The sequence below is a fragment of the Talpa occidentalis genome, unplaced genomic scaffold (assembly GCF_014898055.3).
Source record: "Talpa occidentalis isolate TD23 unplaced genomic scaffold, MPIMG_talOcc4v2.1 talOcc4.14, whole genome shotgun sequence".
In the NCBI taxonomy this organism is placed as follows: Eukaryota; Metazoa; Chordata; class Mammalia; order Eulipotyphla; family Talpidae; genus Talpa; species Talpa occidentalis.
The window spans coordinates 16,783,566-16,810,880 of record NW_023601433.1 but is presented as its reverse complement, the minus strand read 5'-3'; the positions used below and the strand labels follow the sequence as shown (position 1 = coordinate 16,810,880).

Below are 27,315 nucleotides of genomic sequence, written 5' to 3'. Positions count from 1 at the left end.
TTCTATAATTTGTCATCTTATCACCACTGTAGTGTACATTCTTATGGTGTATAACGTGCCCTGCAAATTCCACAAACACGGACCACAACCTTCACATAGGTTACAGCCCTTACTCAGCAATGGGGAAAGAAAGCCATGTTTACCTATTTCTGGCAATTTTGTGGCTGGGTATCAAATGCTTAAAATCAACAAATACCAATAATTAAGGCCTGTTATAGCAGAAAACAGTACAAAAAATCACAATTCTTATCTTTAGTATCTCAGAAAAGCGACTCAGAGTAAGCTGGTGATTTTTGGACACATCAGTCAGCATTATCACACCTCTATTTTTAACTGTTATCAAAATTATTTAACTCCTATCTCTCTCCCCCCACAAATCTACCATGAAATATTTTTGATTATTTCAGACTTTATTTAGCCTGTATCCAGATGAAGAAAAGTTCTGGCAGTTATTGGCTGTATCACCGGCGGAAAGCTACAGTATCCAAAACATATACCAACAGGGAGAGGCAGCCACTGTTGAGATTCAAAAAGTGAAGGGGCATTCAAGGACCATCACAGATGTTGACAGAGGTTGCTGCATAGATCTCCATTCCCACCCATGCATTTTGTTTTTCCAGGACATTTAATGAAAGAGGTAGCCCTGGCACAATAGGGGGAAGGGAGGCTAGTGGGACTGTGATGGGTGGTCAATTAAGGTCCTCACCACAGGTCCTCACCACAGACAGTGGCACATTATTTAGGGCCTGGCTTTCCCATGATTCTTGGAAACTCAGTTCTAAGCACCCTGTCCTGTCCCCTCTTCATTTGACATTGTAGCTGGGTGCTTTCTACTGAGCTGTCTTCAGCTTCATTGGTTCTTTCCTTGGCTGTGTTATCAGGTGCTGGGGATTGTTTGGGCTCTTCATAATCTTCCTCCTGCTTTTTTTAAGACCTAATAATCTTCTGTTAAAAACCAGCTGTGGTTCGTCAGCTTTACCTGCCATAACAAAACACCGTAGACTGTGTAGCTTAACAATAGACATTTACTTCTCGCAGCTCTGGAGGCTGGACATCCAGGTCAAGGTTTGGTTTCAAGTGAGACATTCTTCCTGGCTGGCAGGTGGCCACCGTCCTGCTGTCCTCACAGAACCTTTGCTTTGGTGCCTCTGGTGTCTCCTCTTACAAGGACACTAATTCTGTTGGATCTGGGCTGTACCCTATGGAGTTCATTTAACCTCAGTGACTTCCTCAGAGACCCATCTCCAAATACAGCCACACTGGGGGCCAGGGCTTCAACATGGGTCATTCAGAGGGACACAGATGTCCAGTCCATAACACTGATAAAGTGTTTAAGCTTGGAGATGCGCACATCTTAACTTCTGTAGGTGTCAGTTTGGGGTTGGTATAAGTCTAATCAGAAGTTGGGAGGTGTTGGAGTTTGTGGTTGCCATGGTAACCTCTAGTGCCCAGATGCTGGGAATTGCTCGGCCTTTCTCTGGCTGCCTGTGAGGCTATGCACTCAGGCCTCCCTCCTGAGCTACCCTCCTCCTTCTCCACCCCCAGCTGCGGGACTTCCAGCACGTTCTCAGGCTACAAGATTTAATGTGTTTCCCAAGAAAATTAAGGCTTTTGCTCCATAGGGGAGATGAAGAGATGGTCTGGGTAGAGTCTGGGAAAGGATGTTATTCCTGTCCCCAACCAAAGAGGGGTTTTGTTGGGCATCTCTCAATCTTCGCATCGGGTTCCTGGAGGCAAAGTTGATGGGAAGAAGTGAAGCCTCTATTCTGTGGCTGTGGCTAATCTGACCTCTCAGGATTGCTGTTGTGGAACCTGTCCACAGGTAAGCCGGGTGACCAGCCATCACCCCGGGGTTGGGGATGCTGCAAGGACTCTAATTAGATTTGGAGAGTGATGGATGTGGGGAAAAGGGATTCAGAGTTGACTGACTCATGGGACTCTTAGAAAAATTGGGCAATGCAGAGAGGAACTGAGAAGTTCCTCTGAGAAGTTCTGAGAAGGGACCTCAGAATCAGGTCCCTTCAGGAAGAGAGTTCAGAGGAGCCCGTGGGGTTTGGTTGAAGGGAGAAGGTTGATCCTTCCACTAGGGCTGATCTGAGCTTCCCACTGGCTTCTCAGGAAATGCACAGTGTTCACTGGATTCCCCATTGGTTTCTGGAAGCTCACAAACCCTCTCCCAAGACCCTAGACTGAGAACCCACTGTGGAGGTTTGTGAAAAGAGAGATGAGGGGTCGGAGGTCTTCCCTGGAGGCCTCCAGGGAGCCACCGGGCACTGGGCCCTAGGAAAGATCTGTAAGGGGTGGTAGGGTTGATGCAGGTGATCTCAGCACAGGGGCTTTTTTGATGCAGGCCCTAGACAGGAAGTGATGCAGGCCTGAAAAAGCCAGTAGCGATGTTCTCACAGTGGCCTTCATGGGCGGAGATCCCTTATGTCCTTCTTTCCTGTTTTCTGCCTGGGCTTGAGCAGGTGAAAGCCTGGGTGGCAGACCCCAGGGGTGTGTGTTTTGCAGGAGATGCTTTTGGGGAAAACATCGCCTCCCTAAGTGGGAGACTAACAGCTACCTCTTCCTGGTGAACTTTTATGTGTCCTTATGGGCTGCGTCATCTCATTAATTGCAGGGTTTATTTTAGCAGCGTTGCAGAACAGGAAGTGGCCGAGATTGCAGCCACCTGAGATTCTTGGTACCTGAATAACTGTCTGTGTGGGTTATGGGGGAGATCTGTCCAAGGCTTATAGACCACTGGTCAAATGAATAATGGTCAGCAAACCAGTTTATATAAAAGCAGATCCATTAAGCTTGCTCACCGGCTTTCCTCTCTCCTTCACTTCTTCCTTCATTTGTGACGTATGGTCTGTTTCTCATCACAGCTTTCACAGTAGGCCTGAATTCTCAGAGTCTGTAAAGGGAACACTGCACACATTAAAGGGTTTTGTGTCCACCCCTGTTCTTTCTCTCTTACATCCCACGTTCCTTAGAATACTCTAGAACTATGTTGTCCAATATGGTAACCACTGGCTACCTGTGGCTCTTTCACATTATATTAACGAAGTTAAGTGAAGTTGAAGTTTCACCTCCTTATGCACACCAACCACATTTCAAGTGCTCAACAGCCACATGTGGTTGTGGCTCCTGTATTAGACAGTAGAGATAAGAAAGATTTCTATCACCACAGAGCCTTCTGCCGACCAATGCCATTCTATAAATCAAGAGCAATTATTTTCTTTTTGGTCTCAAATGCCGGCACCAGATAGATTTGTTTTGTATGAATTTCTCTTTCCTTTCTCTTTCACACTTTTTCCCAATAATACTGCTCCCATTTTCATCAAGATGGGTCTACATTGGCCCCATTTTCTTATGTTCATTCGGTTACGCAAAAGGTGTGTCAACTAAAAATGGCACTGGATGAAGTTAAATGGGCAAGGAAGACTTTATTTATAAGTACTGCAATAAAGGAGAGATTTAACTCAAGTCTGAGTACAACAGAGGCAGCTGGGGATCTATATGACCAATCAGCAGGGAGAGGGAGGGGTTGGAAAATTGGGAAAATTGAGGAGGTTGGGTATCAAGAGTGGGTGGATTCTGGAAAAACTGGACTGGTCAGGTCAAGAACAAGGCCTAGTGGAGAAAAGGCTCTCAGAGGAGCCTGATTAAAGTTTGGTGAGTGAGGAAATCCTGGCTAGCTGTTAATTGAACATTTGCTTGACTCTGTAGCAAACTGGAGGATGAACCCGAAAGGACTCTACAGTCTAGGTAGAGATGAAGGCCCCTTCTACCATGTCTGGTGGCAGCACATTGCCTGCTATTCACAAGTGCTCTGTCCATATGGATTTTTCCCCACCAGGTTTGGGCTTCCAGGACAACCACCAGCACTACGACAGCCAGGATCCTATACGTGGTCATCCTCATTAGAAGGATGATGATTAGCCAAGTACTCAGGAGGAGGAAGCCTGGGGTGGGGCGTCACAGATGGGCAGAGAGTTAATGGAGGGGCTTTCAAGCTCTGTTTTGAAGTCGGCCTAGGTATAGGTAATGGCAAAGCAGGGGAACCACGGCTGATGTAGCCAAGAGGAAGGAGGCTCTTTCTCTATGTCTTCTTTCTTCCATAATTCCTTTGGCAGGACTCCAGTCTAGGTTTAGAGAACTTTCTGGATGATGCTGTAAGCAAATATTTATTACTTAAATAAGTACTTGTTAAGGAAATGTAAAGTGTTAGAATGACATTAGTCTCCAGAGAAGTAGAGACATAAATAGGATGCAGTTTCCTCCCTTGGGGAACTAGACCAATTGGAGAGAAGAATCTACAACAAACCACAGTATGGTGTGAGTACACGCTACAGAGTACCTGCAGAGAACAGAAGGAACAAGCACACCCACTGGAGTGGCAGGTGATGAGGAAAGATTTAATCCTCTGGATTGGGGGAAGGCATTTGTGGAGAAGGCTTGGTATTAGAAGCATGGCAGTTAGAAAGGGGCTGGAAGGTCAGAGTAAAAGCTGACTGCAGGACTGGAGCACAACCTAAGGCTTCTGTTTGCTGGGGTCCAGAAGTCACTGTTGATTCCAGAATATCCAGGTGGATTTGAATCCGAGCTCATGGTGGGCATCTAGAAAAAAGGAAAGGCATGAAAGAGTGTGTGTTCCTGTGTCCCTTGGATTTTGTGTGCACGTCATTGGGGTGATTAATCACAGGATGACTTAGTTGTTACCTGGTTGTCTCCCCACTAGGGCATGAGACCAGGAGGACAATGGCCTTGTTTTGTTCATTTCACTCTTGGAAGCAAGAGATGCTCCACAAATATTCATGTGAGAAACCGCTGCTCTTCTGATGCTGACCTCCAGGTGGCGCTGTTCCACCTCCTGCGTGTCCACAAGGGCTGTAGGACCCATCCTTTGCTGAAATACTTCTTCCCACTCCATTTCCTCTCCCTGCCCTGGAGACGGGAATAATTTCCGTGTGGCAGAAGCAGCACTGTCTCTTTGGGTTTTTTTTTTCCCCCTGAGTACATCCTGCCTCATGTGTAACTTCCTTTTTTCTTTTGTCCTTTTTGAGACCCAAAGCAAAGGTGGGTGGAGAAGCTTTCTAGCCAATGCCATGGATGGCTGTTCTGGGCTTCATATATACACTGTGGACAGAACCCTTTCCTTACATGAGAGCTATTGTACATTTTGCTGGAGGAGCTAGGCAATGAAAAAAGATTACTGTTCTCTGTTATCCCTTGTAAGGGCAGGAAGGGCACTGAGCAGGTCATCTATGATTCGAGCAGACCCGGTAAAGGAGAGTCCTGGAGCCCTTGGTGGCTTTAACAGGCTTTTATTAAGCTTTTACATGTAGTGTGGCAAACAGGTACATGGTAGGCAGGAGTGCCGGGGGGCCAGGAGGCAGGTAGGCCTCCACACCCCCAGCAAGTATTCAATCTGGGCTTCTCTGGCTTCTTTCTCCCAGTCTATCTCTCCTGCCCCTTCTGCTGTTGCTTCTCTTGGGTGGCTATCCCACGGGCTATCCTCCCATGGCCCACTGAAGTAACCAAGACAGCTTGTAACAATGTAACAATTGCAGGTGCCCCATCAGGCAGGGCAATCCTAATGGTGGGAGGGCAGAGAAGCCTGAAAAACTATTTATCCTACACCCCTCAAGTCTTAGTACAAACCCTATAGATGCTCTGGCAGACGTGAGGCTCTGCCTTCTCCCAGAGCCAGCTCCATTAGTCACCTGCTGCTTTTAGTGGGTTAAGGAAGAGCAAAGAAATTGGCTACTGAATCCTACTATGACCAGTGAGCTGCTGCTAAGATTTTTGGGGCCTCATACAAAGCGCAAGCTGCTTGGAGATTGGTTTTCCCACCTACAAAAGTTGTTTCTTCTGGGTCAGAATGACTGGGCCAGCACTGTGTGGGGGCCATGTTGTGCCCCCAGACCTGTGGCACGGGTGAGAGACTGTGGGGGCAGGAGAGAGGGCCAACAGCATAGTCTCCTGCATTTGCAAGACCCACAAATGTGGGCCTGTGGGAGCTAAGGGGCCAGGCTGCAATGGGGGCACAATCTCGTGGCAGGACACTGAGAGAGCAGAGGTGCCTCTTTTCTTGATCACTGCTTCCTGGTTGAGAAGCCCCTCAACATGCTTTGAAGGGATTTCTGTTCTCTCACTGCGGTGGATGGCACTGATTTAGGCAATTTCAGAATTCTTATTTCCAATTCTCTTTGTGATTTCTCACCTAACAAATAGAGACCTGGTGTCTTAGGACTCAGGCATGGATGTAGATGAGCTCATCGTCATCACGGAGCCCCCGTCTGCCGCTCACTGTGAGCCCAGGCACTGGGTGGGCTGAATAAGGGGGAAGAGACACAACATAGGGCCAGAGCCACCACCTGATGGTGTAGAATAATCAGGCTGTGGTATAATCATAAGGACCTTTATTCAAGAATGGGGATCATGACCTGGATCCACAAGCAAGGGGCCATGCCAAGGGGTGCTTCCCAGGGTCAGGGCATGGGGGAGTTTTAAAGGCGTACACACGAGTGGTCTAATTTAGCTTACTCATTGTTTGCAACTTTTGAGACTTATTTTTATTTTTTTATTTTATGCCTGCAAGAAATGGGGTCGAGGCCAGAGGTGTGGGGTGAGAGGATTCACCAGAGACAGAGTAGGGAACAGAATAGGCAGATCAACTGAAATACACTACTGAGGGGAGCAGTGGGCGAGACAGGAGAGGTCTGCTGAGCCATGTGGGTCAGCTCCCTGTCTGGGGATTGAACCCAGACCCTCGTGATGGAAGCGCTGAGACTTAACTCTTATCCCACCGGGGAGGCTCTCCCCATTGTTTTCAACTTTTGGATGGGAAGAGAGAGTCACTGTTCTTTTGTACTCACTCATGAAAACAAGACATGGAGTTGAGTCAGGCTGCCTCGGTGACCCACCCCCAAGTCCAGCATGGCAGTCAGAGACAAGATGGAGTCTATGTGATTCAAAATCACCTTCACCATGTTCAACCAGAAGCCACAAGCACACAGGATAAAAGTGCTGTGCCGATGACAGGAGGCAGTAGTGGGGGGGCAGCAGAGATGGGGAGCCTCCTTTGCAGGAAGATGTGCCTGGGCAAGTGGTGGGGGGACTGCAGGCCTCTCCTCCCTGCTCTGTGGTTCTCCTTGACATGCCCCCAGCTGTGAACCTCAGCAGCCACGTGGACGCCATGCTGCTCCAGGTGAGCCTGGATGGGGCCTTGGTGGTCGGTGGTCCGAGCGGTCCCGGGAGAGAAGAGCACGTAGTGGTGGAGGTGACCCAGGCCGAGTCTCCAGGCTCCAGGCGGCGGAGGCCGCAGCAGGTGACTCTTTTAGTTATTTGAAAGGGATTGTAAAAACTCATTTCATCTCTTTATAAATTGAGTTTCCTCTTGAATGGATTTGATGGGGAGCCACAGGCAGTGACACCATTATTAGACAGGCCCACAACTCTTATCTTCTGTTTTGTCTTTGAAAGTCTCCTTTTCCCATTCTGCAAGTCAATTATAAAACTCTCACCATTTCAGTAAAACCAGGCTGGTGAGATTTTTTTTTAAATTCAGAATGATTTCACTGGGCAATTCAGAGAAACATTGCATATTTGAAAGTAGACTTTTGTTATGTCTAAAGTGTGATTAAATCTGGGCCTTCCTTCATGGACTGGAAGTCACCCAGCACCACAGACCCCTCGGGTTTGTGGCTCCTTGGTGTGGACTTCCTGAGTGTCTTCAGCGGTTGAGACCCGCCGCAGTGCTCAGCATCCCGAGCCAGGCCTCTGGCTTGTCCTGCGAGGATGAAGAGAGCCTGCAGTGACAGTGCCATCTCCAGGGCTCCTAGCAGGCAGCCCCCAAGTGGGCCAAAGTGGCATCACTGTTATTTTTTAAAATTTTATATATTTTTTACATTGTTTTTCATTTTTGTACAATGTATGCATTTTTCTCGAGGTGAAATCCCCCCCCATTCACCTGTGCACCGTCACCATAGTCCCTTGTGCTCTTCCGGCCCCTGTTTGATCCTACCTAACCCTCTCCCTCCCTGCAGAATGTTCTGGTTTATAGTTGCCTGTTGATTTTAACTTTATTATAATTAAAAGAAGTACCGTCTGTTATTTTGAATTAGTTACTTGAGAAACAGCTGATGAAGGAATGACACTTTGGCCCTCTCTGTCTCCCCTGTGAGGGGCGCCCTCCCTGTGCCAGGAGGGAACATGTCTCATCTTTCCTGGGATGTGGAGTTGGGTAAAGGCCGCCCTCTTCCCCTTCCACCATTTATCCCGTCAGCTCCTACACCCATGGACCACATACCAGGAAAATCACTCCTGCCCCTCTTTATTCTGTGACTGGTCTCATAGTTAAATGGGCACCAGACAGATTAACCAGAGAAGAAGACTGATTTATTTATTTTTATTTTTTTTTAAAAGATTTATTTATGCACACAAGACCTGGGGTACAGGCCAGATGCGCGGGAGGGTGAGAGGATTCACCAGAGACAGAGCGGGGAACAGAACAGGCAGACTGACGAAATACACTGCTGAGGGGAGCAGCGGGCGTGACAGGAGAGGTCTGCCGCGCCATGTGGGATTCTCACCGGCTGGCTGGGATCGAGCCCGCGCTTCAGAAGCTGTGGACTGCTTCGCAGTGTGGTGCTCAACCGCCGGCACCACCAAGGAGGCCCAGAAGAAGACTGATTTAAATGGAATTTTGACTTTTCCAGGTCAATTACAATTGGACAGTGTTTTTAAACCCCAGAAGTGAGCGTGCGGTGGTGAGCAGGAACTTTGAGATTCTGAGCAGGTAGGTCCTCAGGGAGCGGGGTCCTGGGGACACAGTGCCCTATAGAGTTTGACCCGTGGGGCTCTGGGTGACCGGCCAGCTCCTTGGGCCTAGTGCTGTTTCCCACTGTCAGCTACGACCTGCCTTCCATCCTGCATGGCCCTATTCTGACCTGAGTGTCTCACATAGTTGGTTTTGCTGTTGGTAGCTGATAAAGCAGTCTGGTATGTGGTGAGGAGGCAGAGGGAAAACTAAATGGCAGAAACCAATGTGCAAGTCTGTGCTCCTGATTGTTGGACTTGTAAGATGGCACTGAGCAGCCTGCCACAGGGGGCTGTGTCCTGGGTCCCAGCCCCCTCACCTGTGCTCAGAAGGCCTGTCTGCAAGGACAGGTGTCGGGCTGATCACTCTGAGATTGGTGAGGCTCTGGATGAGTGTGGGTGGTAGGGGAAGAACACCAGAGGAAGAAGCCCTGGCTGTTGATTTGGGATCTGTCTTCCTGCCAGCAGTAAGATCTTTGCTTCATCCTGCAGAGAGACTGTGTCCATCAGGGTCCGTGCCTCCCTCCAGCAGACCCCTGTTGTGCCTCTATTGCTGGCTCATCAGTACCTCCGAGCAAGTGTCGAAGCACAGGTGACCATTGCTGCCGTCATCCTCGCTGGAGTCTACGCACTGATCATATTTGAGGTAACTTTCATGTATGAGCCCCTAAATTTATGTGCCCAGGAGTAAGTGCATTTTCATTTGTTGGATGAACTTGATGGATTCACTCCTGCTTCTTAATCAAACTGCATGTGGCTTCACTTCTAGAAAGTAGCATTTCCCTCATCAGTAGGTAAAACTGAATTGCATCAGGAGGAGGTTGGGGTCTCAGTGGCCCCCTTTTTAAGATGCAGAGATTGCTCAGTGGGGTCAGGTGACGACAATCCAGTTCTTGTTACTTTTGCTCCTAATGGTTTATTTTTTATTTATTTTTATTTTTTTTAATTTAAAGATTTTTTAAAAAAAAGATTTATTTATTTATACAAGAGCTGGGGGACAGGCCAGAGGTGCAGGAAGGTGAGAGGATTCACCAGAGACAGAGTGGGGAGCAGAACAGGCAGACTGACGAAATACACTGCTGAGGGGAGCAGCGGGCAAGACAGGAGAGGTCTGCTGTGCCATGTGGGCATCTCCCTCGCTGGCCGGGAATCAGACCCACGCTGCAGAGGCTGCAGAGGCTGCAGACAGCTTAACAGCGCTGCGCTCAACCCACTGTGCCACCTGGGAGGCCCGCTCCTAATGGTTTAATACCTACTGGGCCCAGTACCTGCCTGAGTTATTTCATTAGTGTTTACAATAAGCTTTCTAATTGTATTATTCCATCTGCATTTATGAAAAAACTATTCTGTACTGAAGAACTTTTTCCCACCCAGTTTACTAATGTAAAACACAGTTCATGCCAGAAATCCAAGATCAATTATTTTTCTTTAATTTTCATAGTAATGAATTGTTGCCTTAGCAACTTCCAGTGGTGTCTACTGAGTTTGTTTCATTTTTTCTCTTTTCTGAATCTCATTTTAGATATATAATTTAATAAGTTCAATGTGCTTTAATCAGTTATAGTCATTAGTAATTAAAAAATACATTCCATTGCCAATTTATTCTTAAAAAGACTTCTCTATTATTCTAGGGCTTGTTCATCTTTTTCTTGCATAATTGTGCACTCTTTGAAAATTACATACTTTTAAAAGCTTTATTAATCTTTCATTAATTAATGCTAGTTATTAATAGTCATTAAGAAAAAAACCTCCCTTGCTCCCAACAGCTCTTCCTAGGTTATAAAAATCCTGTAGAGAGCCATTTCAACATTGCTGCCACCTTGGTAGAAACAACAGTTGAGAAGAAACCAGATACATCCGTTGGTGTGTCCTTGTGAGTCCCTCAGAATTAGGCATCCCACCTCTGCTGCTCCACATTATAACATACTGGCTAAGTTACCTATTTGGAAAAAAAAAACTTTTCATTTTGAAATAGTTACATATTCTCAGGAGGTTGCAAAGACTTAGAGGAAAGTCCCACACACCCTTTCCAGCCTCCATCAGTGTTCATATCTTACCCAACTCTGCTTCAATATCCAGGCAAGAAAGTGGCCTCAGTACCATTCATAGAGCTGATTCTGGCTTTAGTGGTTGCATGCATGCATCTCTCTCTCTCTCTCTCTCTCTCTCTCTCTCTCTCCCTCTCTCTCTTTGTGTGTGTATGGCTATACACAACTTCATATGTGCAACCTTGCTTATCCTCCGCCACAATAAAGATACTCAACTGCACAATCTTCAAAGAACTCCCTGGTTTCCTCATTTACAACTTGGCTGCTCTCTTCCTCCACCATCCCTGGTGCTGCAAGCTACTCACCTGTTCTCATCTCTATGTTTATGCTTTTCACCAATGCTTTATAATGGAAAAATGTAGTATGTATCTTTTTGAGATTGACTTTTTCCACTCAGCATGATGTCTTTGCAGTTCATCCCAGTCGTTGCATATAGCCACCAATTATTCCCTTTTAATAGCTGAATAACATTTCATGGTATGGGAGGATGGTTTGTTTAAGCATTCATCCTGTGCAGGGTTAAACAATGGGTAGTTTTCAGTGTTGGGCTATTACAAACAGTGCTACTATGAACATTTTAAAAGGTTTAAATGTTGAAATTTCAATGTTCTTTGTATGTTCTATATATAAGGGCTCTGTTGGGTATGTGGTTTGCAAATATTTACTTTCAGTCAAGATGATCAATTTTTCCTTTAGTAGATTATACTGAATTGTTTGCAGAGATCTCTCCCAAAGATATTTTCCCCAAAGGTCTTTGTTTTAGTTTTAAAGTTCATGATCCATTTTGAATTAGTTTTTGTTTAAAGTGTGATGTTTAAGGGGAGTTCATTTTTTAACCCATGGATATCCAATTGTTCCGTTGTCATTTAGTGAAAAAACTATCCCTTTTGAATTTTGTTTGCTACTTTGTTAAGAATTGGTTGGGCATATTTGTGTTGATGTATTTCTGGGCTCTCTATTTTGTTTTATTTATTTATGTGTTTGTTCTTCCACCAGCACCACATTTTTTGTTTCAAGTGTGTTTTGGCTATTCTGTGATCTTTCTTTTTCTGTGTATGTAGGCACTTGAGAATGGCCTCCCAGTTCATGGACATGGTGTGTCTCTAGATTTTAGTTCTTCTTTGATTTCTTGTATCATTTTTCATCACATAGATCATGTACATGTCTGTTAAACTTATACCTAACTGTCTGCTTTCCTTTGGAATAATTACAAATAGTACTGTATTTTTATTTTGCTTTCCATTTTCACCATCTCTGTATATAAATGCAATTGATTTTTATAGCTTGATCTTATATTCTTATTACTTTCTTCAACTTATTAGTTCTTGGAGGGTATGTGTGTGTGTGTGTGTAGATTCCTTGGTATTTTCTATGTATACAATCATCATTTGCAATAGGGACAGTTTCCTTTTTCTTTTCAATTTGTATGCCTTTGCTTTTCTTTTCTTGCACTGGCTAAAATAAGAGTGATGAGATCGGATATCCTTGTCTGTTTCTGGTCTAAAAGAGAAAGCATCCAATCTTCCACTATTAAATATGATGTTATCTGTGGGTTTTGTAGATGTTTTCTCTGAAATGGAAGAAATTCCTTTTTTTTTTTTCGTAGTGTACTGAGAGTTTTTACCATAATTAAATTTTGTTGGTGACTTTTTGATTGATTTTCTTCACTAGCTGTTTGATATAGTGGGTTACTTGATTTATTTTAGAGTACTGGATAACCACGAGTATTTAAACAATCTCTCTTTTCTAATGTATTTATTACTATAATTTTCCCTCTCAGCACTCTCTTGGCTGAGTTTTAGTTGTGTTTTTAGTTTTTTTAGTACTTTTTATTTTTAAAAATTTCTCTTGAGACTTTCTCTTAACCTGATGATTATTTAGAAATGTTTTGTTTAATGTTTTGTATTAGATATCTTACTGCTGCTTTGCTGTTACTAAAGTATACGTTGACTCACTTATATTCAAATAATTTATGTGCTTTGATTCTTTAAATTTGTTGAAATTTTTTTATACTCCAGGCTTGTGGTCTGTCTTGATGAATATTTCGTAGATTTAAAGTACTATGATTTTTAACACTAATATAACTTACAAATAGAAACTAGGTAATTAGACCAGACAGTAACTGGTGAAACCCTAAGACTGTCCTTTGGTCGTGTCTGTAAATTTGCTAATAGAAGGTGGGGGTGGTGCGGAGGTGTTAGAAGAATGGTATGTTTGATCTTGTATTTCTGTAGCCCCTGTGCTTCCAGAATACCCTTGGGGCACCTGGGCTGGGAAAGGCCAACATTATGAGGGGAGAACTGGGGATACACCCAGGCCCTGTGGGCTTTCTGGAGCCAGGGGGAGTCACCTTACTGAATTCCTAAGATCTACTTTCTCTGTTTTTTAATTTCCTTACATCTTTGTTAATTTTTGGACATATTCGATTTCTCCCCTCAGGTATAGTCCCCTCGTTGTCCCTCGACTGTCTAGCCCACCCTTGATCCATCTCCACCATCCCTTGTGCTCTTCCCTCCCCATTTTTGACCCCTTTCTCTGCTCCCCTGCTGTGTACCTCAGATCTATGTCAGCTGCAGTTTTGTCTTTTCCTGTAGGCTGTGCTCTAGCAGTAGAATTGCCTTAGGTGAGGACTCTAAAGTTGTTCCAAGTCTTGGAAGACTTTGGGGGCTCTAGACTCTGTGGGCAGATGCCCTCAGGCTATGATGCTGCTATCAGCACCCCACTTCTCTCAGAAAGTGTGTGTGAGTATTGGGGTGGCTGCTAACCAATCCCCTTGGTGCTGCCAGCTGCTCTCCAGAAAGGCAGGACTACCCTTCCTGTTGTATATCTAGTTCACGGCTGGCCTGTGCTGACTGCAGGTTTTGTGCAGTGTTATTCCCGGTGCCTTAGTCCGTGCCCAGCCACAGTAAAGGCTTGATTAGTGTTTATTAAACAAGAGTGTTTCCAGCGTATCTTCAAATGTCTGATTAGGTGCTGAGATCCTACCCTGGGTCTAGTAGAACCTACTCCTGGGACACTGTCTACTCTGACCCCAGGAGTGACCAAGCAGAACAAAGCAGCAGCCAGGGTTCCCTTAGGCTTTTTCAGAGCTTGATGGGATATAATCCTTTCAGGAAATTCCTTGGGTTATTTAAGCATCTGGTCCCACGGGTAATCCTGATCAGCACTTTCTTACTTGAGGATTTTGGTTTGCATTTTCTCATCCTTTTAAGTAATTCTTGTTGGAATCCTCAAGGAACAAAATTGGGCCCATCTTCCTAATTCCTGAACTTTGCATTTCTAACAGGGCTTCGGGAGATTTCCCAATGCAGCATTCTAAAAATGCCATCACCACAGGTTCTGGGCCCTGATAAATACTGCATGAGATCATGTGCAAGCAGCTAGGCAGTCTTCATGAAAAATGTTTCACAACATTAAGAAAAAAAGCTCTTCCCCCAAGTGCCCTTCATCCATCCCCTAGAATTATGTTTGAAGGAGGGTTGCCTCCACAGGCTGCCTTCTGCTGCAGACACACAGCCTTGTCACCCCATTTCACCCACTTTATCTAATTGAAACAAAAAGCAGCAGGCTTTGTTTGGGACCATGTCTAATCACTCTGGTTCTTTCATATGTAGTCTAGGAACTCGTGTAGCATGTGGTACAAAAATTGACTGTGAAATGACATTCAAGAGAGATGAATAAAGAACACCGTTAGTCTTCTAGAGGGTCTCCCTCTTAATTTACAGAACTGAGATGTGCGTTTGGAGAGAGGGATGATGCTGTGTTTCAGAATGCTAAGCACGTACCACAGGGCTTTTTCTCTTCAGTGGAAACCTCCAAGTTGGGGTTTTCTAATTCCATTTTTATATTGTGCAAGACTGAATTAAATTACATGTGTGATCCATGGCTCTGACCCTAATTCTTTCCCCTTAGTCTGCAAGCTGCTTCTTATTGCTGAGAAGTCAGTATTGTGATTCACAGAGCATGTTGCTTCCTGTAGAATCTGGCAAACTTTCCCCAGTGGGGTGCATCACCTCAATCCAGAGGTACTTCTCCTATTCTCCTTTGAATCAAAGACTTTAGAATGGCGGAGGAACCGGTGAGTTAGGTAATACAAGCCCTGTGCTTAACATTGTCCTGAGTTGTAAGGCTTCGAGTGTCAGGATGGAGGGTGGAACTTTCAACGATGCCAGGCCACACTATCCATGGTTTCTTCTGACAAGCTCACTGAGAAAAAGGTTTCTCAGTGCAATTTCTTAGAAAACCAGGCAGAATTTTGTCTCAAAGGGTGTGTTGCAGTGGTTCTGATAAAGCTCCTCTGTGTGTGTTTAACTGTGCCTGGACACAAAACCAGTAAACTGAATTGTCTTGTTTGAAGCCCTGTCAAATAAGAGGGGTGTATGTGTGTGTGTGTGTGTGTGTGTGTGTGTGTGTGTGTGTGCGCGCGCCAATGCATGAAGAAGAGCTACAGCGAGACTGAGGGCTGTGGCGTCAAAGACAATGACGTGCTGCTGCCAGCAGAGCAGGCGTGCGGAGGGGCAGGCGTGTTTCTGAGAACCTTGTGTGTCAGTACGACACTCATTCCCTCCCTTCTAAGACAGACTTTATTATTACCTCCATTTTATGTGCAAGGAAATCGAAGCACAGAGAAGTAAATTGCCTGCCTCAGTCCCTGAGCTGGGAAAGATGGTCGAGATCGCTGTCCTGGGGGCTGCCATGAAACCCATGTTTCTCACCAGCAGCTTCACTTCCTAGGAGCGGGGAAGCCACACAAGGGTTGGATGAACAGCCGTTGCGTACTCTCCCTGGTGCAGCACCAGGACCGCATACATTACAGTCTTCAGTTCCAAGAGATGTGTGGGCTGGAGCATGGCACCCCGATACCCTGATGCTTCCTCACCTCCAGGACCTGTCAGTGTTGACCTGACACTGCAGCGGGGGCCGTGCGCATGTGACCGGGTGAAGGACACTGGGGGGTGTCCCTGCGTGTTAGATTGTGAGTGAGAGTGTGTATCCGTGAGTGGTTTAGCAAGGGTGAGTGGCCATGTGTGAAAGTGTGAGACTGTGAGTACGAATGAGCACGTGAGACTCTGTAGGTGTGAGTTAGTGACGATATGAGACTGAGTGTATGAGCTGAGCTGTGGGTATCTGTGTATCTGTGTGTGCAAATTAGTGAAGGTGTGAGACTGCAATTGTGAGACTGAGTGAACACAAGTGTGAGACTGCATGTGCATGTGTCAGTGTGTGACTAAGAGTGTGAGTGTAAGTGCTGAATGTGAGTGAGGACGTCTGGCTGTGTGAGTCAATTGGAGACTGGGTGTGCAGGTGTGAGTGTGAGTATGGTGTGTGCACATGTCCAGTGGCCCTCTTGTTCTCAGGGCTCTCCTCCGGGACCCCCAGTCGCTCTGAGGAGCTCCTGGTGGTAGGAGGGCGCTCAGGTGGCAGCAGACACAGGCGTGTCCCTGTGTGAGTCCTCACCTTGCCTGGTCTGCACTACTCCCCACACAACCCGCACCAGGAGACAGAGCGGGGTTCCAGTGCAGGCACCCTTTGAGGTTCAACCACATCTGTGGAGAATAAAGATAGGCTTCTCCCCCTTTTCCCTGTGTCCTCCGCGGACAAACCTTGCCTTCCATCAGGGGCTCTGGGACCTGATCCCATTTTCTCTCAAGCATGTTTGTTCCCTCCTTGCTCCTGCAGTTGGTAGGTAGTGTATGTTGCCATACTCCGTCCCCAGCATGTGGGTCTGCATCTCTGAGGACAGGATGGGGCCCCTGTGTCCCAGGGACTGTGGGTCTCCCGCCACCCTATGTGGGCTGCCTGTCTTCTAAGGCAGGGGACAGGTGGGGAGGGGTGGAAACAGTGAAGACCACCCGTGTGCACCTGCGTTCTCTTAGAGTCTGGGGAAGGAGGAACACACGTGATGTGACTTTTTCACCTGTGCTGGGAAAATGTAGGTTTGGTGCCATGGGGCGATGAGCAGTCATTCTGGAAGAATGTTCTGAAGAAATGGTGGGACCTTCAAACAGAACGTGTCATTTTAATCTCTACTTTTAGGCTATAGTCACAGGAGAAAATGGTTTTTGGTAACCTCTTGATTCCTGAAGAGGATGTGTAGAGATGGGGCTGGTTACTGCGATTCTCCAGTGCCACATGAGTTAACGACTCACATGTCCACTTTACTCCTGTAGTGAAGATTTTGTGGTTTCTTAGCAGAAACATTTGCATTATAATAGGTATTTGTGCCTTAGGAACTTAGCACTGAAATTCAGGGAAGCAATTATCCTTATTTTTATTTTTTTAATTTTTTTCAAAATAGATTTATTTATTTATGCATACAAGAGTTGGGATACAGGCCAGAGGTACAGGGGTTGGGAGGATTCACTAGGGACAGAGTGGGGAACAGAACAGACAGATTGACCAAAGTACACTGCTGAGGGGAGCAGCGGGCAAGTCAGGAGAGGTCTGCTGTGCCATGTGGGTAGCTCCTTGGCCGGGGATTGAACTCGTGCTGCAGAGGCTGCGGACAGCTTCATAGGTTGCATCTTAACCCCTTGTGTCACCAGGGAGGCCCCCTTATTTTTATTTTTGAAGAACAGTCAAGCTGCCTTCCAGCCCTCCAGAATTACCTGGCCAGGGCAACATGTCCGCAGGCCACAGCTGCTCAGCCTTGTTTCCATCCCAAACCAGAGCCAGCGGCTGCATCAGCTGGAGGGTGGCCCACTGACTTCTGGAGCTATAGCTAAGCTCTGGGATCTATGGTTCTGTGTAACATAAATCAGGTCAGAAAATTAACTCAGAATTATGCAGGCAGCACCTCAATAGAAAACACATGCAGGGCCTCCCTGGTGGTGCAGGCGGTGGAGCGCCGCACTGTGAAGCTGTCCACAGCCTCTGCAGCACGGGTTTGATCCCCGCCGGCTGGTGAGAATCCCACATGGCGAAGCAGACCTCTCCTGTTGCGCCCGCTGCTCCCTCCCCTCAGCAGTGTATTTCTTCAGTCTGCCTGTTCTGTTCCCTGCTCTGTCTCTGGTGAATCCTCTCACCCTCCCATGCATCTGGCCTGTATCCTGGTTCTTGTATAAAAATAAAGAAAACACATGCAGAGAAGGGGTGGGATGGGAAAACACCAGCATAAGCAAACAGGACCCCACAACGCAAATGTAAGGCCAGAAGTAAGTAAGGTATTGGAATCTGGGTGCCAGCAGAGTGCATTGATGTTCCGGTCTCCTCACACACTGTTCACCAAAGCATTTGAGGCCTCAAGGTGGGGGAATGATTGGGACACATTACACCACCTTGCCTAGCCCACCTACTGGCCAGGATGCGGGCATCTCCTCCTGTGCCTCCTTGGGGAATTCTCTGTCCCCATTCACCCTACACAACAGTGAGATGGGGTGGACTCTCTATAAGTCACCTCACAGCCCCCCATGTTCCAATACCTGCCACTTACCTCATAGCCCCCCAGTTTCCAGTATCTGCCTCTCACTTATGTACCCAAAGTTCCAGCCTCATTAAGTACAGCTTCTGTCTTCTCATTTGTCACAGGTGACACTCTTACTAGAAGGTTTTTAGTATAAGTTGGGTTCCCTTTTTTCTCGCCTCCTCTGAAAGCGTCCTTGCCCTTCTACCCAGCCCTGAAGACCTGTCGCATGTTTTGGGGTTTTGCATCTTCAGTGGGCTTCTTTTGAACCAACTTTCTCATTAACCAGCCTTTGCTGCGTCACCCCCACCCAGGTATCTTTTGCTTCTCTGGCTGCCCTGGGGCTGGGGCCAGGCTGGTGGTTGACCTCACTGGTCCCGCGGGTCTGATGGCAGGGCTTGCCTTGTGCACAGTGTCCTCAGGCAGAACCAGGCAGCATCAGCAACACCTCTGGACTCCGCTAGGATTGGCATTTGCTGGGGTGGCCTCAGTGGCTCAGAGGGGCTGGTGTTGACTCCAAGAACGTCAAAACTGGACTTGCAGCCCACCCAGAGACACACATTCCTTCTGTGTGTCTTGAGGAGGGATTCCCTATAGCAATTAAGGGTTCAGAAACACACATATGCCTACGTTTAACCAGCACCTCCCACATCTAGTGGACTAGGAAACCCTGTGTTGAGCTAAGCTTATCAATATGTCAAGGGACTCTGGAAATCTTTGGAATATACTTAACCCTCATGTCACATATGTGAGACTTGATAAAAGCAATGGCTGCTGGAGGAGGGAGTCCTGGCAAGGTGGATGGCACATGGTCAGAGGTAAAGGCAAGTGCTAGGCACCCAGAGATCTGGAGCCTGAAGCCACCAATCTAAAGATGGGGAGGCAGAGACCAGAGAAGTTGGATTCCAAGTGAAGATGAACTTTCGGTGCCAAGGCACTGATGCCAACCAAATACCAGTCCTGGTTCCTAAGGGGTCCTTTCATAATGTCCACTTTCTTTATCTTCTCCCTCTCCACTTTTTTTCTTTTTCTCCCCCTGTTTTGCACTAGTTTAAGGCTACATTCATAAAGCAGAATGTGTAGTATTTCTTTCTTTTTTTTTAAAAAAAGATTTATTTATTTATGCATACAAGAACTGGGGTACAGGTCAGAGGTGCAGGGGGTGAGAGGATTCACCAGAGAAAGTGGGGATTAGAACAGGCAGATCTACTGAAATACACTGCTGAGGGGAGCAGTGGGTGAGACAGGAGAGGTCTGCTGTGCCATGTTGGCAGCTTCCTGGCTGGGGATCGAACTTGTGCTCCAGTGGCTGCGGACAGCTTCATAGTTCTGCACCTTAACCCTTTGAGCCACCAGGGAGGCCCTGTAGTATTTCTTTATATAACAGAATGATAACACTTTAAATCCTTAACTAGGGAATACAATCAAAGCGGGAATTTGTCATCACCTTTGCAATTGGCCTCATAATACATCAATGAACGTGGTGGCTATGCTGACAGGTGGTGTGGCGGGCATGCTGCCTGTTGCGGTTGTCAGGATCTGCCTTGTTCAGATAGTTTAGTAAGGTTTTGAAACCACGGCGCCTGCATTATTTGTAAAAGAAACAGCTAAAAAGGTCTTGCATCACACAAAAGTAACCTCCATGAACACCACTGAGGAGTCTCATTTCAATGTGAGATTTGAGTGTAATCTTAGGTTTCTGTAGGGTATCATGCGTAACAGACAGAATATGGGATTAATTGTTGCTCGTGAAAGCTGTTTCTAAAATGATGTTCAACCTCTGAGCAGAATACGTTTCTGTTCAGATTTTACGGAATGATATGCAGTGCTTTCATTTGTTATTTTTCATGAAGCTTTCACTGATTTTAATGTCAAATACATTAAAAACCTCTTCTGACCAATTAAAAAAGATGGTTTATGTAATGCTTTTCAAAAATAGAAAAAGGTAAGAGAAGAGCAGCCTGTCTGGGAACGGGGTGGGGCGGGAGTGGAGGGGAGAAAGAGAAGAGCTTTGCTTCTTGGCCTCCTGCTTCTGTGGATTAGACCAAAGTGGGAGCCGAGCACTCAGTCCGCTGAGCTTCGTGAGGCTTTGAAGTTTGCTGCCCTGCAGTGCTTTCCCTTCACCCTTTGTCTCTGCTCTTTACCCTTTCTCTGTCGTACACACACACAGAGAGGAAACTTTTTTTTTTTTTAGCATGTACTTGGTTTGTTTGAAATGAGGAATAATGTCATTAAATGCAAACCCTCTGGAGTATGGTTCCAGTGCCTGCCCTCGCCCCCAGGCACCCTGTCTCCACAAAGCAGCCTCTTTTGTCCCTAGACCATAATTCAGAATGAACCTCTTTCCTCCTATCCCTCCTCACCTCTCTCCCTTCCTCCTTCCCCCACCCTCCCCTACTTTCCTTCCATTTCTTTCTTTTTACAACTGAAGTAACAGGGGCCTCCCTGGTAGCCTAGGGGTTAAGTCCTGAGTTTGATCTCCGGCCAGGGAGGTGACCCACATGGTGCAGCAGACCTCTTGTCTTGCCTGTTGCTCTCCTCAGCGGTGTATTTCAGTAGATCTGCCTGTTCTGCTCCCTACTCTATCTCTGGTGAATCCTCTCACACCCTCATCTTTGGCCTGCACCCCAGTTCTTTTATGCAAAAAAGAAATTGAAGTAACATTTGATAAGTAATATGAAAAAGAAAGACAAACATGGAGCCATCCCAAGTCTGGGTAGGGAGCAGAGGCTCAGGGCTATAGAGGGTGGGCTCCAGGCACCAGCATGTTTGGGAACAAATGGATGGAAAGCGCATCTGCACACCAAATTGATGCCAAGATTGAAATTCAGCCAATAGCAGCCCGACAAACATTCCACCAATCAGAACTGCACTGACTGAAAACTTCATTTGCATAAAGTGAACTTTAGCTCTGCCTTTTTGCATATATACATGCTCCCCACACCTGGCAACCTAAAGACAGGTCAAGTGCTGCCTGGGTCTGTGTCTCCCAGACTGCAGTTTTGATGTAACTCAACTTCAGTTTTTGAATTATAACATTATAGAGGTTTTATGTGTTCATCATCATAAATCAATATCATTATAAATCAACATTAAGTTCACCACTAAAAGTCTAGTTCTGTCTTTTACCATACAATTTACCCATTTTTCCTGATTTACCACCCTGATCTTGCTTCTCTTCTAATCACTAATTGGTTTTATCATTTGAATGTTCATTTTTGCTTTATTTAGTTCACCTATTTGTTTGGTTTCTTTCTGTGCTGTGAATGAGATCATGCCATGTTTGTCTTTCTTGGTCTCACTTATTTCACTAAACATTAACTAATACTCTCCAGATGCATGCATTTAAAGTACCTTCTAGGTTGAGGATGGCAATGGATTTCTTTTTTTTTTTAAACTACAGTTGAGAAGTTTTGCACTGTGTGTATATTACCTCATCTTCTTTATCTGAATGGTTTCCTCTTTTCAATTAAAAAAATCTTGCTCTGAAAGCTCCTGATATTTCAATGGCATTCATCTTAACTTTCCAAATTTAGGAAGATGATGATATGGGGTTATGGAATGAGAAGTGTCTTTAGATTATCTGATTCAAACCCTGGTGTTTTGTTTTTGTTTTTGTTTTTGTTTTTTTTTTTTACTGTGAGTGATAAGTTGAATAGGGTTCTAAAGTCTGTCCTTGCTTTTTGGGAGAAAATTGGCTCCAATTTCTCCAAATTTGTCGATGGCTATCCTACCCCAAACATGCCCAATCTCATCCAACTCCTTGCCTTTGTATTTTGTCTTAGAAATTCCACATCCACTTGAGTTACAATTAAACAGAAAAGATATTGTGATTCAGTGATAATACTGAAGTCTCAATTAGACCAAGTGTTCGGCTGTGTACCTTTGCTTTAATAAGTCTCAGTAATTGGGCAGAATTGATTTATGTTGTGGAACTAATGGTCCAGTTGCTTGGGGATTATACAGTAAATAATTAATGACCATTTACTGCAGGTTTCCTTATTGAATGTACTTACCCAGGCTTCTCCTTCTCCTTCAAGGTCACTTAATTTTTCAGGAAATGAAGGCAGTTTTCTTTAGAAGGGAGAATGGTATTGTTTGCATGTGTGTCTGGGGCATTCAGACTCTGAAACAGCAGTACCTGTTTTACTTATTCTCCTAGTAGACATTGCCCAGAATGGCCAGTATCGACGGATACTTAAACCAACACAGGTTTTTGACTACTTTAAATCCAGGTGGGGTGGAATGCAGTCATTTGCTATGTTTCTTTCCAGATCGTTCACAGGACATTGGCAGCCATGTTGGGGTCCCTTGCGGCGTTAGCAGCACTGGCTATGATTGGTGATGTAAGTCATACTGTTTCATATCATCGCTTACCCCTTGATAGAATGTCAGACTCAGAGCCCAGGAGTTAGGGGTTAGCTGGTGTTTTTCAATCTTCATCTGCTGTTTCCACATTTCAGCTCAGGAACCATGTTAGAGGCATGAACTAACAGACTTGATGGCATGGATGAGTATTTTTCATATACACACCCTATAATGTCCTTTTCCACTTCAGCAAAAAAAAAAAAAAAAAAAAAAAAAGGCTTATTTGGCCACAAGTTTGCCCAGGGCAGTGAAGCTGGGTACTGATAGGATTGGCCCTGGGTGCTGTCAGCCCCTGAAAACAGAGGCGGCATCCTGGCCAGTTCAGAGAGGTGGGAGATGGTAGGATGGGGGTTCTGCCATCCAGATATGAGGAGGCCTCTGGAGATGCATGTTGGGGAGAGGACAATGGCATGCTGTCAGGGTCTGAAGATGATCCAACTGGCAGATATAGGCACAAGAGAGCCATGTGTCTTCAGGTGAGGGAAGCCCAGAGTGCTGCGGGGGCAGTGCTAGGACTCAGCACATGGTGCACTCAAGTGGATTTGTGAACAACTGTAAAATGCAATGGGTTCTGAAAACTGCCACTGAGGTCATGTAGTCAACCAAAGAATAGTAACTGGTTTGAGAAACGATGTGGGTATCCCACCACTAAACCCATATACCCTATGTTCTTTGATATTTTTGTTAAGTAGCAGGGCAGAATGTCCTAAAGGGCCTATGCCAGCATCTGAGTGAGATTATGGGCACAAAATGTGTGTTGCAGGAAAGAGGTTCAAACAAACCTTTGCACATATGCTTAGCTTTTGTGGAGTTAATTTATTTCAAAGGCTACCCCAAAATATGTGTGATAGCTATCACATTATGGCTTTACCTGCCCTATGATTAAACAGATGAAGGAAAGCTATAGTGTAAATTATTTTGTGTTGGAGAAATAGTGTTAAGGATATTATATTATTAACATAAAGATTACGAGCTTCTTGAGGACAGGGGTCATGTCCATTTCCTCCACTAATGCATCCTCAATGCTTCACACATAATAAGAAAATAAGCAATAAAAAGGAAATATATTTATATTTATATAAATATATATGGAATGAATGAAGAGCAGCAACATTTTATAGAGCACCTCTTACGTTTAGCAGTGGATGAGTGCAATGTAAGCTAACCTTGTAGGTAAAAGATCCCAGAATCCCAAAATGTAAATATAAATCATGGTTATTTTTATTTATTCATAAGGAGAAGTGGTTATTTTGTTGTAAAAATTATTAACATTGTAATGGAAGTTGCCTATTGTGGGGAAGCTTCCTGGACCTCCAAAATACAGTCATATTCTGAGATACTGGTGGGGGGGTGGTTAGGACTTCAACAAAATAATTTGGGGGGAGGCATAATTCAGCCCATCACAGATGTTTTTTCCCCCCTCATTTGAAATCAGTAAAGGTTTTATGATTCTAGAACTTTCAGGGTGCAAAGAGAGTCTTTTCTGCCCTATATCACAACAGCCCTTTCAATAGCCGGACTCTTGGTACTCCCAATTCTTCATGCACCAGCTCTCCTTCTTCCACAAGGTTGTTAGAAAATGAAGTCATACAATGGATAATGACCAATAAATTAAAAGTATCCTTCAGTTATCATTATCCCGTCCTCAGGTCCTGGCCTGGGAAGGGCACACATGGGCTCCACTAACCTCAAGGACCAATCCTGCAACTCAGGCTGTTGTTCGCATAGCTCCCAGGGAGGGGGTTGAAGAAATGTGTCTTTCTTATTGCTAAATAAATGCAAAGTCTTGATATTAGGCTGCCTTGTGTCCTGAGCTTCTTTCAGTGGTGATATAACTGACTCAAAGGCAAGTGGATGGGGTGATCCTGACTCTGGCCCTGTGAGTGGGTTTGATGTAAAGGGCAGCACATTTTCACTGCTTAGCACCAGGCAATGATGGCCAGGATTAATTGGCAAATTTGTACTTTGATTGCAGAGACCAAGCCTGATCCATGTGGTGGAGTGGATTGATTTCGAGACCCTGGCCCTGCTGTTTGGCATGGTAATTATAGTCCTCCCCTGGGACAGGGCACCAGGCCTGCCCTAACCCAGAACCTTCTCTCTTGCTGCTGCTACTGAGAATCCTTCATTATGTTAAAGAGACTGCACCGCTTGACAATTAGGGCTTGATTGAAAAGTGTGAGTACAGGTCTAGCTAATTTCTCCCGAGGCGGAATTTAATGATTGGTGCTCTGGTTAGCTATAGAATTTCATTCTAGGGCCTGTGTGACAGTGAAATAATACTGCCAGTTAGAAAATGTAGTCATGTTGGGGGCTTATTACCCTTTCCTTAAAACAGAAAATGGTCTCACTCATAGCAGGAATCTAGAAAACCTAAATAAGGGACCAGGAAAAAGAATAACTATAAGAAAGAAAAAATCAAAATGAACAAACAACTATAAACCAGAGACCCTCTATGGTGGGGGGCGGCAGGGAAAGGAGAGATTGGGGCCAAAATAAGGGGGGTGCAATTGTATGGGGAATATAAAATAAAAAAAGATACCACTTTTAAAGTTGAAAAAAAAAAAAAGAAAATGGAATATCCTAAATAAGGAAACCATGTTTCAGTGAAAAGTGCCTCTGATTATATGCATAAAGGAAGAAATTACCTCTAAATCATGGTCTGTGTGTTTGCTGATTTACCAGACATTGTCCAGTAGCCACTGTGTGCTGCATCTGCGAAGAGGTCAACAAGTTGACTTGTAGGAGAGGAACTTTAAGATGAGCCAGTGGAATAGGAGTCATCTACTGACTTAACCGTAATAAGTGGGGTTTGACAGGGGCCTGGGCAGCAGTGGGCATGGCAAGTGTGTTCTTGAACAGACCCGAAACAGCTGAAAGGTCTGAAGGAGGGTATTCCCTCTTCAGGTAGAAGTAGTCCTCTGTGTCCAGCAGGCCACTTAGACCCTCACATGGCTGGCTAGTATGTTATGCCTCTGAAGGCTGGGAGTCATAATGGGGGGCCTTGCTGCTTACTGTGAGGAGGTCCAAGCTCTGAGCTCAGCCTTCACAAAGGAACCGATATTTGTGTTGGGTCCTTGAAAGCATAGAGAGTTTGGGCATATGGAAGGAAGAAAGAAGGTAGAGAGATGTCACCTCAGGTTTAGTTTTTTGATAACTTACATGATTGATGTGTTAGTTTGCTAGGACTGCCAAAACAAAGTACTGCAGACTTGGTGGCTTAAACAACATGAATTTCCTGACAGTTCTAGAAGCTAGAAATCCGAGATCAAGATGCAGGGAGGGTTGGGAACTCTTCTGAGTTCCCTTCCATTGACTTGAGATGACCATCTTCTCCCTCTGTCCTCACATGGTCTCCTCTCTATGCTGTCTCTGTCCTTTCCTCTTCATATAAGGACCCCAGTCATATGATTAGGGGTCATCCTAATTATCTCCTTAATACAGTCATATTCTGAGAGAGATACTGGGAGGAAGTTAGGACTTCAACAAAATAATTTTGTGGGCATAACTCAGCCCATCACAGATGGCTTAATTTTTTTTTTCTCATTAGAAATCAGTAAAGGTTTTATGGTTCTAGAACTTTCAGGGTACAGAGAGAGGCTATGTACCAGGCTCCTGCCTTTTCTGCCCCATTTCTTGACAGCCAACTGCTCATGGGGTCACTTACCCTGAGTTCCATTTCTCTTTGGTGGTTTCTGGCAGCAAATGTGGAACAGCTTCCCTGACAAGGGCAGGCCACCCAGGACCACCCAGTCATGTTCCCCACAATCTACAGACAGCCCCACTGTCACCAGCTTTAGCTATTCTTACTTTATTGAAAGACAATATTGGGCCTACTATTTCCCAAGGACTTTAGTTTAATTAATTTTATCGAATTTTCACAACCACCTAACAAGAAACAAAATATTCAGAGATGAGGTGAGAGAAATGAACTACAGTTTTAAAATTATAATAAAAAGAAAGCTTTTTTTTTTTTTTTTTCCGCTCAAGGTCAAACTACTCCTAAGTGGCAGAACCAATATTTGAACCTGAATCTTCTAACTCCACGTTCAGTGCACCACACATTGCCTTCTTAGGTAGTGGGATGGAGGATCTTCCAGAAAGTGCAGGCTGGTTGAAATGTCTGACTGATTTGATTTGGAATCAACAGGGCATTCTTGTCACTACATAGGAATGTTATTCTCACCTATTCAGTGTCATTACTGGAAAGAAAGCCCAATGAGTAGGCATTCTGGATCCATGTAGAACACAGAGCAGAATCATTTCAGTGTAACTGCCCTTATTTTCACGTCTTGATCAAATTGGCAAAAACCAAACAAAACTAATTATTTTAGGGAACAAAATTTTACCCAGTTTAAAAATCTTCAGGGTCTCTCTGGTGGTGCAGCGGATTGAGCGCCGTGCTGTGAAACTGTCTGAAGCCTCTGCAGCGCGGGTTCGATCCTAGCTGGCGGGCGAGAATCCCACATGGCACAGCAGACCTCTCCTGTCGCGCCTGCTGCTCCCCTCAGCAGTGTACTTCGTCAGTCTGCCTGTTCTGTTCCCCGCTCTGTCTCTGGTGAATCCTCTCACCCTCCCATGCATCTGGCCTGTACCCCGGCTCTTGTATAAAAATAAATAAAATCTTAAAAAAAAAAGATCTTCAAAAGGTTAGTCATTGCTGGTGTGGAAATTTCAGGGGGGTGGAAA

At 45.3% G+C, this 27,315-nt stretch overlaps 1 protein-coding gene across 2 annotated transcripts in view; it reads left to right on the top strand.

The window, feature by feature from the left end:
- OCA2 (OCA2 melanosomal transmembrane protein) overlaps positions 1–27,315 on the top strand; it is a 180,628-nt gene that overhangs the window by 19,840 nt on the left and 133,473 nt on the right. For both annotated transcript variants that reach the window (XM_037510125.2, XM_037510124.2), the window contains exons 6-11: positions 408–480; positions 7,158–7,318; positions 8,709–8,788; positions 9,301–9,454; positions 22,533–22,604; positions 24,602–24,667. In XM_037510125.2, the coding sequence (XP_037366022.1) occupies positions 408–480; positions 7,158–7,318; positions 8,709–8,788; positions 9,301–9,454; positions 22,533–22,604; positions 24,602–24,667 (606 nt within the window). The remainder of the gene's footprint in view (positions 1–407; positions 481–7,157; positions 7,319–8,708; positions 8,789–9,300; positions 9,455–22,532; positions 22,605–24,601; positions 24,668–27,315) is intronic.